Source organism: Nelusetta ayraudi, unplaced genomic scaffold (assembly GCF_046127955.1).
Source record: "Nelusetta ayraudi isolate G7.1 ecotype Tasmania unplaced genomic scaffold, CSIRO-AGI_Nayr_v1 ptg000061l, whole genome shotgun sequence".
In the NCBI taxonomy this organism is placed as follows: Eukaryota; Metazoa; Chordata; class Actinopteri; order Tetraodontiformes; family Monacanthidae; genus Nelusetta; species Nelusetta ayraudi.
Genome location: NW_027466111.1, coordinates 867,501 through 882,500, shown reverse-complemented (window position 1 = coordinate 882,500; position 15,000 = coordinate 867,501). Strand labels below are relative to the sequence as shown.

Sequence of the window (15,000 nt, the reverse complement as noted above, 5' to 3'; positions counted from 1 at the left end):
GTCGAGAGCGCTACAGCATCACCATCCCAGAGAAGCTCTCGCCCAGGATGATTGTGGACGTCAAGGTGAGTCAAGGTCAGCAGCTTCCTGTTGCTTTGACACGTCGTGCAGGAGTTGATATTGTGTGCGCGTGTCCCGCAGCTGGACACGGGGAAGGTTTTCCAGGTGAGGATGAGATACGACACGGACGTGGAGCTGGCGTATTTCCACCACGGGGGAATCCTCAACTACATGATCCGCAAAATGTCCCAGAACTGACTGGACCGGGACGGAGCGAGAGCCGCATGTTTGTCGCAGCAACCTCGCTGACTGTCCCTCAAGTTGCTGCTGATGGTGTCAAATAGATTTGTTCCTCTGTTGTTCACGGTAATATGTTTGTAATTATTCATCTTGAAGGGTTGCCGTTGTGTTATTTTATGCAACACTGTGACTGAAGCCTGAAGCTTTGGATCCGCGTACGTTCACGTCCGGGCCTTGTTTTGTCACCGCCCAGATGACATCACGCACAAGTCAGTCGTCTGTGCTTGAGATGCACTTTATATCAATATTGCGCCGCCAACGTGCGCTCACGCTGCAGTCTGGCTGGGTTCATGTCAACACGGTGCCATTCATGAACTGAAGCTAGCTTGTGTCTTTCAGTCTGTACAACACTAATAATAAAACAACAGAAATACACTCGGATGCTTTTAACATGACATCATTCAACATTTCAAGCCTCAGATTGTACTTGGCAGTCAGAGAAGCTCGTTGATTGTCACGGAGTGGTCCTAGAGGCCCCCCTGGTGGCTGTGAGGAGTGGAGCTCCACCACTGAGTCAGCCAGAAGCTGTTCAACGTGGCCTGACTCCACCTGGTGCACACAGTGAGGGAGCATATTGTTCATCTCTTCAAGGCAAATAAAGTTCCTGGACTTTGTATTGATTATTCTGGGCCTTTTCATGCAGTCCTCTCAGTTAGCAGCGTCTGTTTAACGTTGTGACAGTTCAGTCAGATATTGTTGAGGAGGTGGTGGACTGTTTCATGTTTATTAAAATGCCCTAATGAGAGTTTTAATGATTTCATAAAAATAAATGACTGATAAATAAAATGTCTCCTTTTGTTTGTGACCAAAAACAATTATAAACAGATTTTAAAAATAAATAAATAAATAATAATTTAAAAAAAAAAGGTCAACACAATAAATAATAGAGTTGTTAATACGTTGTGTGTGTCCAACAAAATTTTTTTTTTTGGATCAAGATTAATTTATGACCGTCCGCAGATGACCGCCAGTAATTGCATTTTGATTTGCATGTTTCAAGTTATGTTCCATCTCCATCTTCATGTAAAGCAACTCTTGTCTTGACTGGGAACCAAGTGAACACAAGGGAATCATTTGCTGTTTGACTGGTGGGGTCACAGTGGGTTGTACAGTGTGTCAGAGGGGGGGTAGCGGAGTAGCAGCAGATGGAGTGTTTGGTGAAAACATGGAGCAAAGCAAAGCTGCAACCAAATCAGTGTCCACCAGAGGGGGTTCAGCTCTTAGAACCATCCAGAACCACCTGGAACCATCTAGAACAGGGGTGGGCAAACTTTTTGACTGGTGGGCCACAGTGGGTTCTAGAATTTGACAGCGGAGCCGGAGCAGCAGCGGGTGGGTGGGGTGTTTTGGTGAGCCACCTCACAGGAGAAACATGATAACCTACGTTGAAAAACACATGCTCCTATGTCAATTGAAAATGAACAAAGGTGTTGCGACAAAATGTGTGTCCTTGAAGCCCCACCGTATTCAGCTCTTTATTGAAATGACTCTTAAAACATTGGGGGGGGAAAATGGATGAAATACAGCTATTTTATGACTTCTACTTTTTTTCAAGTTTGGCGGGCCGAATTAAAAAAGCTGAACGGGCCTTATATGGCCCCCGGGCCGTAGTTTGCCCATGTCTGATCTAGAACCATCCAGAACCACCAGGGTGTTTCGCTCTTTATTGAAATGACTCTGGAAACAGTGCAAACGTGTCTGCGGCAAAGCCTCCTAGACAGTAGGTGGCGGTATTCACCTGCGAAACTTGGCCGTAGGCCATCAGAAACCCGTGGAAGAAGACGAAGAAGAAGCGGCAGCAGAAGGAAGAAAAGCAGAAGAAGAGCAGCAACGTGTTCTCTTAGGATCGATGTCGCCGGTGAGAGAGGAGGTGAGGAGCGCTCGCTCTTAGTTTGTGCTTTGTGACGTCATTAAGGGTCTCGTTGCTTTCTCCAATGACCCGTGAACATGCTTTGCAACGCAAGAGTAGAACTCAAGAGTTCCATTGTCGCCTCGAACGCCAAACTACCTCTGGTAGTTTAAAGCGTTTTCTGTAGCTGCAGCGTGCTAGCGAGCTAGCGAGCTAGCACGCTGCCAGGCCTGCCAACTGCTAGTAGAGTTCTGTGCAACTCTTTCATCCAAACCTCCGAATGACCGACACACAATGGTATTATCATTGTGAAAGTGTGTGTGTGCACAACCTTCACCGAGGCAGGCGGTGAGAAGACTGTGTTCAGCTCGCTGCTATGCTAATGACAAACATGAGCTCACGCCACTAACTGTGAACTCTGGTGGCAACAAGTTGCAGCTCAGTCAGTGTGAGGTTTGTTCACCTGAGCAGGGGAAGACCGTCTGTCTGTCTGTTTGTCTGTCTGATTAGATTAGATTAGATTAGATTTTAAAAGTTAAAGTCCCGGTGATTGTCACATCCCGAAGGATGCGAAATGTGGCCCCTCACGCCCTGAGGGAGCGGTGGGCAGCAGCAGTGCCGCGCCCGAGTCGATCCAAGCCCGAATACTGAGGGCCAAGCAGGGAGGCAGTGGGGAGCCTCGAACCCACGACCTCCCGGTCTCAGGGCGGACACTCCACCACTTTATTGATCCCAAGTTGGGGAACTAGACTGTTGCAGCAGTCAAAAAGCAATACAAAAGTGAAAAAAATAGAACAATAATAAAAAATAAAAAAAACTGTACAGTAGTTGCAGTTAAAGGCTTGGTAAAACTATCCAGTAGTTACAAGATATACAATAAACTATGAAAAGTCCAATCAATCTATTTACAACCAACCAGGGGCAGATGTGCTAAGGCAGGGATAGGATGCACCAGTACCACGGTTCTACAGAACGAGTAGTTTGGGTACTTGCATTTCAGTACTCACCGATGCTGAGTACTAAATAGCATCAACTTACACAACCATAACACAGCCGTTCCACATTATAAAATTACTTTGATATTTTCACCCCCCGCCCCGCCCCCACAGTCTTTGAACAGTTTGTTTTTCTAAAGGGAGAAAAGTAGGAATGGCTTTGTTTTTTCATTACTGCTAATAGTGACGTTGGAAGATGGAGCTCCATCAGACTGGTGGACACACTGTGCCTCTGTCTTGTGCTAACCTGGTGTGAACATGGCTCAACTGTTTTTCCTCAGGTCCATCAGCAGATGGTTCTGGGTGACCCAACGTGACTCAGCAGGAGGATGTTGGCCGTGATGCTGCAAACCTGCAGGCAGATGTTCCTCATGTGGTGGTGTGACCACCTGGTGGAGTCTCCCACGCCTTGAAGAAACCACTGTAAGTCATTTGATGGACCTTTGACACTTGGAGTGAGGCCCTGGATTGCAGGAACCTCCTCCAGTGGTGCACCTGACTCATTTAGCATTGGTTTTTGTGCCGCGTGCATGTTCAAGGACCTGCTGTGTGATGATGAAATCCATGCGTGTCAACTGACTGCGTCCACTCCTGCTGTGGTGTAGCTCAGGCTGGTGTTTTACCGGCTTGATGCTCAGTGCAGCGGGAGGGCCGCAGACGTGATCAGAGATCAACAGCCTGAATGCAGCAGAGTCACTTTTCAGAGCAGTGGTTGGTAAAATTACACTGAAGGATTCTTGAGAACACGACCATGAAAACTGTTGGTGCTCGGTAGCGCCGCCTACAGGCAAAAGCCGTTGGCCAGGCTAGATTGGCCCTAGTGGTCAGCATGAAGGTCGTAGAGACATGGGACCAAAACCTAAACAACCTCCATTGGGAAACCTCCGGTCATGGTCGTCTCCAACAGCAAAGGCACCGTCTGAGCTCGCTTGCACGTTTGTGCAAAATGGTGCAAAAATCCAAACATTCAAAAATGTAGGCGGCTTGAAAATTGAGTAGAACACAGCCAAGACTGTGATGAGCAAATCTCCAAGGGGATCCTGAAGTGGAGGCCTTGGAGTCCTGTTTAAAGACAGTAATATTGACACTAGTAGGTTTGATTTCCAGACACCATGTGTTGATGTTGGCCACTGTCAGTGTACCAGCTCCACTAGCTCTGATGGTCCCACATCATGGACCACTAGATCCCAGTGTCTTAGGTTCATGGCATCCAGGCCGCTTCGTGCATGACAGAAGACTTTGAGTCATCTGGCTGTTGGAGCTAAATCACAAAGACTTGTGGTGGTTAGTGGATGATTTGTGCCTGCGTGTGAAGTCTGTTGTCTTTGTCTTGTGTTAACCTGGTGTGAACATGGCTCAACTGTTTTTCCTCAGGTCCATCGGCAGATGGTTCTGGGCGACCCTGCATGATGCAGCTGGAAGGTGTTGGCCGTGAAGCTGCAAACCTGCAGGCAGATGTTCCTCATGTGGTGGTGTGACCACCTGGTGGAGTCTCCAACACCGTGAAGCAACCACTGTAAGTCTTTTGATGGACCTTTGACACTTGGAGTGAGAGCCTGGGTTCTTGCAGCACTGCAGGAACCTCATCCTCCACTGCTGCACCTGAAATGTTCAAGGACCTGCTGTGTGATGATGAAATCCATGCGTGTCAACTGACTGCGTCCACTCCTGCTGTGGTGTAGCTCAGGCTGGTGTTTTACCGGCTTGACGCTCAGTGCAGCGGGAGGTCCGCAGACGTGATCAGAGATCAACAGCCTGAATGCAGCAGAGTCACTTTTCAGAGCAGTGGTTGGTAAAATTACACTGAAAGATTCTTGAGAACGCAACCATGAAAACTGTTGGTGCTCGGTAGCGCCACCTACAGGCAAAAGCCGGTGGCCAGGCTAGATTGGCCCTCGTGGTCAGCATGAAGGTCGTAGAGACATGGGACCAAAACCCAAACAACCTCCATTTCATTACGTTTCTTCTTCTTTTCTTTTTTTTTAATGTTTTTTTTTGGGGTTGATTTCTGTCCAGTGACACATGAAATATGAACATCAATAAAAACGGCTCTAGTTTCATAATGGGAGGACCTGGAGTCACCCAACAGCGGTGTAGTGCTGCTATACAAAGTATACCCCACTTATTGTTCAGTTCAGTCAGTGTTCCCACTGCTTCTCAAAGTTGGTTTTTGAAAGGTCATGAAAGAATGTACCTGCTTCTCCAGGGATCTGACCACCACTGACCAGGGGAAGCACCAGGAAACATCACAAGCATCCAGTGGAAGGGGAGGCACCAGGCAATAATTCACCATTTACTTGTAAGTCATTGGAAAAAGTGGCACAAATCCTGCAGGCTGACGGATGTCTTGGAATGTTTTACCATGTGACTCAGTGCCAGTTGCAACCGGTTCAACTGTTTGCCCAAGAAGGACTTCTTCTACACAGCTGAGAGCAGATGGTTCTTCACGTCGCTGCAGTGCATTAATACTGAACTTGTCAGCTGCTTCTACGTCGAGTCCTGTAGCCACACCGGTGTTTCTGCCGCTGCTTCAATTAAAAATAAAGTTACAATTGAATGAAATGAATTAAAATTAAATGTGTTATAATTCAAATGTATAGTCTTCTTGATAATGGACCTGATTGTTTAATATTTCTGATCAGAATTGGAGTATTGGTGTGTGTTCTCATGTCACTCTTATCTTGTCTCTTCTGAAGGCGTCAGACCACCAGGATTGAGAGATGGAGCAACATGCAGGTCATGAGGAGGCAACTGTGAATGTGATGATTCATCTGCATTACACCAGTCACATAGTAAAATAATATAAACAATAAAAAAAAGTGTGGAAACAACTCGACTTTCTTCTTAAATATCAGCAAAATGGGTCAGGAGAGGAAAGGTGAGAGCGATGCGCCCCCTGTAGGGGATGTGGGGGAATGCTCCCCTGGAAGAGAAGTTTTGAATACAAAATATTCAAATATGATGCCTTTTTGAAAGACAAAGTCAAGCCAAGTTACAGGCCGGTATCAATGTTTTATCAAGTGCGTATCAAAACATGATTGCCGCGTAAGAAACCACAGCACCAGCTACAGAAAATTAGAAATCAAATCAATCAACTTTTATTTGCACAGCGCTAAATCACAGTCAGAGGCGTGTCAAAGGGTTTTGAACAGTGAGAAGATAAGAGTTGAACAATGCAGAGCAAGCGAGCGAGGTGAAGATCCAGGATGAAGATCCAGGATGAAGAGCATTGCCAGGCCGAAGCCAAAGGAGAGAGTGCAGGGTGCTGGGAGCAGTGGTTAGCATGGATAGCAGACTCGCCAATGGCAGGTAGGAGGTGTTAAGAGTCACATTGGTGCTAAAATAAATAAATAAATAAATGAATACTTGTATTCCATTGTGGAGGGAGTGACTGTGCTTCAAAGGGGAGGTGAGCCTGTTTTCCCTCGTTAGTTTAGTTACAGTGCAGATTGATGGACACGTGCATGATACAGAGTCCTCAACACATTGGAAAGATACTGGAGCTAGCTTGCCGCTAAATTCCTCACAGGATCTCAGCTTTGTGAGCATCTCAACCACGGATGAATTGGTTTCACACTGACTGAGTAGAAATACATCAAGACACTCACTGTGTTGTTATTATTGGGCTAGAAATTGTAATTTTATAATATTTTGGTTTGTGGTGTGCCGCGGGATTTTTATTTCATCTATCTATCTATCTATCTATTTATTTATTTATGATGTGAATGTAAAACATGTTCCGTGGCTCAAAAACACTGATATAGAGCCCCTCGATTCCAGCAGGTGGCGACATTGCTTGCATCACGTTGTTAGCCAACGGCCATTTCAGGACGGAGAAGAAGAAGAAGCAGCAGCAGTAGACGAAGAAGAAGAAGGAGGAGGAGAAACAGCCGAAGAAGAGTTTCAAAGTTTGCTGTTGGCTGTCAGGTAATGACTTCCCCCGCGTCTGACATCTGCAGGGTTGAAACTATGAATGTTTCCATTTGAACTTTTCTTCCTGTTGTTCCGAGCCTCTGCAGCTTCTGCACTGCTAATGCAGCGTTGTCATGTAGAGGCCGCGGTGTTATGAGCTTCCTGGTGGCCCCGTCCACACAGTGAGAGCTTCAATCCCATCAACGCTGCTGGCAGCTTCGTTGCTCACTCTGCAGTGTGCAGACACGCACTGTATGACAATAATTTAACCTTTGACTGAAAACATTCACGTGTTGAATTGGTTGCTCCACTCTTATTTTTATATTATTATATTATATTGATTTTATGTAGGTGCTGTGAAATTGGTTACGCACACATTCATGTTTTGTTCCTCCTTCAATTGAAAACCCAGACATTAGCATTTTTTTTTTTTAGCATTAGCTGGCTTTTGACTGAACTATGTTTGTGTTCTTTAAAACTGTTGGTGTGGAGAACACAAGCCTAGTATTTTTCTACTACTACTACTACTACTCCTACTACTGCTGCTGCTGCTAATAACAGTAGTTTGTTGTCCTCAGGGTACTCTGGGTACTCCAAGCTGCTTTTGTGTTCCAGTGTGTTTCTCTTCTCCCTCAGCAGAGATGGCAGAGAGTCTGAGGCAGCGTCTTGATTTTCCGAGCCCCATCATAAAGGCTCAGGTAAGCACGTGATACCAGTGGCCTCCGTGTGTACGTCATACCTGCGTGACTTCTACCACACATCGTACTGAAACCTGATGTACGTTCACATCCAGAAAACTATGGAAATCCCAGAAAAAGCTGTATTTTTTTTAAAAACACTGTGCACGTGCAGAGCTCAAAGCCTGTTAATAAAGTAGGGGCTCATAGTCCGGCAATTACGGTAGTTCAGGGTTGTCCACATATTCGCTTCGTCCTACATGGTGCGACTTTTAACAACAACAACAACAACAACAAAAAAGACTAAATGTTGCGTCACACAACATTACATCAAACTGTACAGTGGTCCCTCGGTGATGGCGGGGGGGGGTGCGTTCTAAAAATAACCCGCAAGTAATCAGCTTTAATTATTTACAATTATTCTCCATGTTTTAAGCCGTTACCCCCCCCCCCCCCCTCCAACCACACACTGTTACACACTTTTCTCAGACAGGCTTGAACATTTCCTCACATTTCTCTCTGATTTAAACTCTCAAAGTTCAAACTTTCGTGTGTGTGTGTGTGTGTGTGTGTGTGTGTGTGTGTGTGTGTGTGTGTGTGTGTGTGTGTGTGTGTGTGTGTGTGTGTGTGTGTGTGTGTGTGTGTGTGTCACTACAGGCAGTCAGGGATCTGGTTGCTGCTGTGCTGAAGGAGAAGGCTCAGAGTGGGCGGATCACTCAGTCGTCTCCTCAGGTGGTCATGGTTTTGTTTTTTTATGATTGTTCATTCGTGTTTCTTCATCTCAATGGCTTTGGTTGCAGCGACAGGCTCATTTTAACCTGCGCCCACCTCTCCGCCCACTGTGTCAGAGTCCTGCTCTGGCCACCGTGTGGCAGCAGTGTTGCAGTGACTGCCCCCTGGTGCGCTCGGCCTGCTGCGACGCTGCGGTGCTGCTGGTCAGTCAGGGCCATGCAGACCTGCACTACGTCCTCAACAGTGTGCAGAACCTGCTGCCCTCTGCCAGGTAGACGCACACGCTGACCTGAGCTGGGATATTAATCCTCAGCCGCTCATAAAATATCTGTTGTTACGCATAAAGATGAAGATTTTCCTTTTTGTTAGTCCCACAGTGGGGAAATTTCCAACGTTACAGCAGCGAGGTGATAGTGACACACAATAAGAAGCACTGCAGACTGCAGAAGTATATGTCAATTAAAAAAAAATAAATAGAAATTAGACGGTAAAAAAAATCTAATTCTAAGCATTTTAAGAATAAAAATGAGACAAAATGAATTGAAATTAAACCCAACTGTAATCGTTATTCCAAGTGTGATTCCATGCAGTGCACAGTGGTTTCAATCTTTACGATACACAGTGAAAACAACAAACTTCTGCCTCGTCACGGTTATCAATGTGCTTTTTTCAACCCCTTGCAGCAATGTTCAGGGGCTGTTGAAGGTGATTGGCCGGCTGCTGCAGATGCAGGTGGACCAGAGGGACGGTCACACCACCTTCACCTGTCCTTACTCTGTCAGGTCAGTCTGCTGCCACTCTGCTCCTCTCATCACCTGGACCATCTTCCAGTGGCAGTAGAATCATTCAAGGAGGCCACACACAGGGGCTGTGTCTCAGTTCAGGGTCTGCACCCTTCGAAACGAGCGTCCTCCGTCTGAAAGAAGCGTCCTCCCAAGGACCCGGCCTAGAAGGACCGACCCAAACCCCGTCTCCCCGGTAACCACACGGGACGGTCTAGCCTTGGGCGTATTTCCTGGTTGCGTCACCGCCGTTCCCTCCTGCTGGCCAACCCAGGAAGTGACGTTTTCACAGCATCAAGCTAACCATTGGTTCACCATCTAACGATGGCGTTGGATGTTCAAATCAGTAAAAACCCTGCGTTAAAAACTGAATATTTGATGTGGAATTTCAATACTTCAATTTATACGTGGTGTCTTTGCCAGTAGGTGGCGCTAATTTCAGCCGACTTCCCAGGATCCCAGGATGCTTTGCAGCAGCACGCAAAGCATCCTGGGATACCGAAGGAGGTGAAGGATAGTAGCGGTGTAGCCTTGGTGCTAACAGTAGGGTGCATTTGGAGCGTCCTAAAGACTTCTGGGAAGTGGGAGGAGCCGTCACGCAGTGCTGTGACGCAACTTCCTGTCCAATGCAGCCTTGGAAGGATGCAGAGCCTGAACTGAGACACAGCAGGGTTCCCGCGGGGTCTTAAAAAGTCTTAAAAGCATTGAATTTGTGAATTTGGAAATAATGCCTTAATAAGACTTGGAAGAGTCTTGAATTTTGATATCTGGGTGTTAAAAAATTGTCCTGTATGTAACTTCTCTGTATTGCATTTCTCGTCAATGCACCAATACCGCCTGTTAAAAAAAAAAAAGAATGAAACAATGAGGCTAGCAGCTAGCTAACTGGTGCTGGGAACTTGGGGAAATGTAGGTTTAACGCAGCGTGGACGGATAAAATGCCTTTACGCCATTGGTTAAAACCAACCTCGGACAACGTTTTTGCCGCTCGCTGTTTTGTTTGTTGAATAAATGAATGTTCTGAAATTCAAGGATTTCATTTTTCTCTGCCGGTAGGGCCGTGGAATAGACGGAGAAACAGGTGCTAATCTTTGATCTGCACGGCCTTGAAAAGGGTCTTGAAAAGACTTGAATTTAATTTGTATCCACCACCACAGCCAGGGCCAATATTCCCCATATATAAAGACCCAGATGGTCCTTCTGTGTCGATGTCCTCATGGTACTGGTTGACCATGGTCCTTCATGTCTGGTGCTGTTTGGCAGGAGCTGCTCTCACCCATACATCACGGTCCTGGAGAACCGAGCAGACTGCTGGCCCGCTCTGCTGCTGGAGATCCACCACTTCATCCAGCAAGCTGCTGTCAGGTCTGCATCACTGCCCTGGTGGAGACCTTGGGCTGTCACCCACTGATGGTGCTTTCCCACCAGGACCTCCTCACCTCCACTCAGCCAGACCTTGTTTTGCTGGGTTCTATTGGGACTGAGCTGTCAGGACAGGCTGAAGGTCCCTTGCTGGCTGTTCTACCCTCTGTTTCCCCACACGCATGTCTTCCTCTGTTGAGTTCGCTGCGGTGTTTGACAGTGAAACAGATTGATCTGCTTTATTGATCCAAAATTGGGAAACTCTGCAGTTTCAGCACTGAAGCGACAGCCAGCCGGGTCGAGTCGGTCCTGGTGGAAAAGCCCCTTTATTACCCTCAAGCATTGGAAGGCCACCAGTAAAACCAGCCCCCTGCTGGTGACAGTCAGTGCTGACATGTTCGTCACTGAGTTTCACCCGAGCAGTGCACCCTTCATGTACATCACTGTGTATATTAGGGCTGTCAGTGTTAACGCATTAATCACGATGAGTTAAATAAAATCCATCACTCAGTCATTTTTTTAAAATTGCATTTCAAACCTAAGCCTTTTTGTCCCTTTTACTCACCCGTAGTGGAGCCCATCTGGCCGATTTCTGTACTTGCATACTTAAGGCCATCATGTCTGACATATTGTAAGACATGATGGCCTTCAAACTGCCTTTAAATACAAGAAAATAGAATTTAACACATGCAATTCAAACCGTGATTAATCGCAGTTAATTATAAAGATTCTGCGATTAATCGCAGTTAATTATGAAGACTATTAATCATAATTTGATCAAAAATAATCAATAATCATCTGACAGTGTGTGTGTGTGTGTGTGTGTGTGTTGCAGAAGGGAGCCACTTTACATCAGCATGCTGGCCCCCTTTCTGCACTACCTCTACTGCGCCCCCCAGAGGCAGCCACAACACGCCCTGCTGCGACACAACCTGCTCAGGGTCCTGCTGCCCGGCCAATCAGAGGCCGCCTTAGTCCACCAGGACCCGCCCTGCCCAGTGTCTGCTGAGCTGCTGCTGCGCCTCTGCCAGCTGCTGCCTCACGCGCAGGTGAGACGCCAGCACCAGCGGTGCAGGTGGTGCACTGCACCACTGGACAGATGTTCCTGTTGCCAGTCTGATCACTGCTCTGCTTTATAGACGATCCAATGAAACGTGTTGAAGCAAAAATCATTCATCAAGTATTACTGCAAAATACAAACAAATGAATGACATCACCTGCAATCCTGTCCTGTCAGTGATCTTCACTGTCGTGAGGAAATCCAGGGTCCAGTGCTGCCAGTCTTTGTCTTCCTTCATGAGTGTTGTCACCATCTCAGCTGCAGGGAGGCTCAGCCTCTCCGTGCAGATCCCTCTTTTCATTGTGTTGTGCTGTGCTGTGTTGTGTTGTGTGGCTGCAGGTGGACTCCCTGGAGGCGGTGGTGGAGCTGTGTGGGTTCCTGGCTGCTCTGCTGCCGGTCCTGGCCTCTGCTGCTGGGGAGCCCTGCAGGTCCGAGAGGACCAGGCTGCTCCTGCATCTCCTCTGCCTCTGTGAACTTTGCCTCCGTGTCGGTGGAGACTGTGGCCCGGTTGTCGGCCTCATGCTGCAACTCCTACCAAGCTGTCGGCCAGTAGGAGACCTCAGCTTCTTCTGTTTTTTTCAGAAGCTTCTGGGAGGGGAAGATTCTGAAATGTGACTGGTTTTGCTTGCTCTGATTCCCTCTTGAGGAGCTGCCGCTGGACCACCTGCTGATGGGCATCACTCTGCTGCTGCTCAGAGCTCCTGTGGGTCAGCAGAGCAGCCTGCTGAGTCTCGGTACCTTCTCCTCATTGGCACACTGAACTCCTCCTTCACGTTCTGCTCAGGCGTCAGCATGCTCGTCTCTCCGTCCTCCACAGCGCTGCGGCTCCTGCCTGAAGACGCCGAGCCTCGTCCCTGGTTGAGTCCCGTCCTGGTTCTTCCCGTCATGCAGCTGCTGTACTGCCATGACATTTCAGAACCGCTGGTCGACCCCAAGACCTGCCGCCAGAACCGAGACTTGGCCCGCAGTCTGCTTCTTCGCATCAGCGAGAAGACCGGCGAAGCCAAGCAGGTAACTGCACAGCTGCTTCTGCAGTAGAATTCTCCAGGTCCGAGCAGTGGCGGCATCAAGGACCTGACTGGTACTGGTCGGATTCATTAGAAAAAAATCCAATCTCAACTTTAAAAAAATGAATCACGTCAAACTCAGAGTCACGGTCCACTCCAGGTCCTCGTAGCCTCTCAGAATCTTCCGTGCCGTGGCCGATGCTTTGGTGCCTGACGCTCTGTCCGACTCAGTTATGAACTTTGAACTTTGAACTGTCTTGGGCCATCCAGCACAAACACATCTGCCACTCTTCCTTCATCCAAGGCCACAATTTATAACTCAGGCCCAGGCACTTTTCTATCGTCATACAGAAAGAAAAGAAGATCCATAGCTGAGACAGAAAGGGCTGATTGCATGAACAAATGAAGTGATATTGAAGATGAACGTTCGACTGCATTGACTTGAACACGCTAATCAACACCATGACGAGCCACAGTGCAATGCACTGTCACCACCACAAGAGGGAGACACTGAATCTGATGCGAAATACTGGGGGATATCTGAGAGGGGGAAAACCAGAGCACTGAGCCCCTGGTACCGATACCAATGCCGGTACCAGTGACGATACCAATGCTGATACCAATGCCGGTACCAGCACCGATACCAATGCTGATACCAATGCCGATACCAGTATCAATACCAGTACCGATACTGCACATTTTAGAACAACACGCTGTTCAAATGATCAATAATCAAATGATAGACAATAATGAAAGTCATTCTATAATGTGTAATGGCCTTATGTAGTACTCAGTATCAGTATGGCGAGTACTGAAATGCAAGTGCTTGTACTCTACTCCCCCAGTATTTTGGGACAGGACTTGATGCAGCCGTGTTGGAAACTGTCCCAATACTTTTTGCACCTTTTCAACCACCGATGACATCCCAGAACTTTGCCTCCTTCCAATGAAACTTCTTCATTCCCTCCTTCCAATCAGTCTGGATCCCACCTTCTGCTTCCGGTCTCCACCTGGTACCACGAGCTCACTCTGGCTTTGTCCGTCCTGCGCAAAGTGGCCACCAGTCCAGCGGAGGCAGCTGATTGGCTCCTGGCCGTCAGCTCCTCACTGTCCTCCAGCCAGCAGGGCCTCTGCTGCCTGAGCCTCACTGTCAGCCATCTGCTCATCACAGGAGAGGAGAACATCTGCCAGCTGGCCCTGCGAGCGGGCCAGGCCATCGCTGCTGCAGACCCCTCACAGGTACAGAGGTCCACGCGGAACGGCAGGACTGTGGTCCACCTAGTGGCCATCTAGAAAAGCTGTCTCCATTCAGATGATAGACTGTGGTCCACCTAGTGGCCATCTAGAGTACAGCTCGATAAACGGAAGAAAGTTTTTGACTTTCAGACAATTGTGAGATACATTGCCATGAATTATAAGACAAGATAAGAAGGATGAAACAATAATGAGATTACATTTTATAATAATAATAATAATAATAATAATGCAAAGATCATTTCATTATGTTCTGGATTCATTTACGTATCTGCAAAAGAACTCGTGGTCTCAGTTCTTTTGCAGAGTTGATATTTGAATGGTATTTGAGTTTAATATCAGAATGCTCTTCATATCCTCACTGATGAGTCCCTCCACTGCACTGGTGCTGCCAGGTCTCCTCCCTCATCCCTGTTCTGCTCTTCAAACTGGGAAGAGAAAAGAATCCCAGTGTGGCTCACGCTGTCCTGAAGTGCCTGTCAAATCTTGGGACTCACAAGGTAAGAACAATAATAATAATAATAATAATAATAATAACCAACCAACCTTTCCCTCACAATAGTAATTAGACATATGAAGTTTGTATCTAAAGATAATATTATCAAATAAAAAGAAAAACTCTCAGTTATTTCATTTTGAACTCACTGCTTTTCTCGATCAGCTCACCCACTGAAGGAGTTCTGTTAGAAACACGAATGAACCTCCCATCACTGATTCTTGCACTCGGCCTCAATGTTGCAGCTCTGCGCCCCCATGGTCCTCCACAATCTCCGGACGCTGGTCAGCGCCCCCAGGCTGAGGCCGGTGGCGATGCGCCTGATGACGGCCCTGTGGAAATCCCAGGTAGTCTTTTGTCTCCAGCGTCACTCAGCGGGACCGCGGTGCAATCCCTCCTCTCCGTCTCGTCTTTGTGTTGCCTGTGAAGGACCGAGTGTACCCGGAGCTGCAGCGCCTGCTGGCCCTGCCAGACTGCAGTGGGCTGTTGGCCAGAGATGCCCAGTGGGAGCAGAGTGTGGCGGCCGCCGCCTGCCTCCGAGACATCTGCAGGAAGAGGTGAGGCGGTCGCTGCT

At 47.6% G+C, this 15,000-nt stretch overlaps 2 protein-coding genes, 1 long non-coding RNA gene and 2 other non-coding genes across 8 annotated transcripts in view; all 5 read left to right on the top strand.

Moving 5' to 3' along the window:
* The window catches only part of aco1 (aconitase 1, soluble), a 16,097-nt gene extending 15,011 nt beyond the window's left edge, over nt 1-1,086 (top strand). Inside the window, exons 20-21 of the mRNA XM_076040583.1 lie at nt 1-65; nt 142-1,086. The exon at nt 1-65 is cut by the window's left edge and continues 121 nt beyond it. Of these exons, the coding sequence (XP_075896698.1) occupies nt 1-65; nt 142-258 (182 nt within the window). The 3' untranslated portion in view covers nt 259-1,086. The remainder of the gene's footprint in view (nt 66-141) is intronic.
* A 912-nt stretch (nt 1,087-1,998) lies between these two features.
* LOC142897932 (uncharacterized) lies at nt 1,999-5,963 on the top strand. Its single transcript, XR_012928506.1, has 5 exons — nt 1,999-2,170; nt 3,426-3,567; nt 4,519-4,660; nt 5,351-5,443; nt 5,841-5,963. It is a non-coding gene; the product is annotated as an uncharacterized LOC142897932 (long non-coding RNA).
* LOC142897935 (small nucleolar RNA SNORD10) lies at nt 3,692-3,830 on the top strand. The gene has a single exon (XR_012928509.1). It is a non-coding gene; the product is annotated as a small nucleolar RNA SNORD10 (small nucleolar RNA).
* Nucleotides 4,769-4,907, top strand: LOC142897934 (small nucleolar RNA SNORD10). Its single transcript, XR_012928508.1, has one exon. It is a non-coding gene; the product is annotated as a small nucleolar RNA SNORD10 (small nucleolar RNA).
* A 1,011-nt stretch (nt 5,964-6,974) lies between the features above and the next one.
* The window catches only part of focad (focadhesin), a 25,251-nt gene continuing 17,225 nt past the window's right edge, over nt 6,975-15,000 (top strand). The window contains exons 1-14 of one of the 4 annotated variants that reach the window (XM_076040476.1): nt 6,975-7,071; nt 7,696-7,754; nt 8,391-8,465; nt 8,582-8,736; nt 9,149-9,247; nt 10,511-10,612; nt 11,445-11,658; nt 12,009-12,218; nt 12,319-12,403; nt 12,487-12,680; nt 13,655-13,915; nt 14,326-14,430; nt 14,672-14,773; nt 14,856-14,983. In XM_076040476.1, coding sequence (XP_075896591.1) covers nt 7,698-7,754; nt 8,391-8,465; nt 8,582-8,736; nt 9,149-9,247; nt 10,511-10,612; nt 11,445-11,658; nt 12,009-12,218; nt 12,319-12,403; nt 12,487-12,680; nt 13,655-13,915; nt 14,326-14,430; nt 14,672-14,773; nt 14,856-14,983 — 1,787 coding nt within the window. In that variant the 5' untranslated portion in view covers nt 6,975-7,071; nt 7,696-7,697. Of the gene's footprint in view, nt 7,072-7,692; nt 7,755-8,390; nt 8,466-8,581; nt 8,737-9,148; nt 9,248-10,510; nt 10,613-11,444; nt 11,659-12,008; nt 12,219-12,315; nt 12,404-12,486; nt 12,681-13,654; nt 13,916-14,325; nt 14,431-14,671; nt 14,774-14,855; nt 14,984-15,000 lie in introns of those variants that run through there. The other 3 variants (XM_076040474.1, XM_076040475.1, XM_076040477.1) reach the window with 3 other exon arrangements.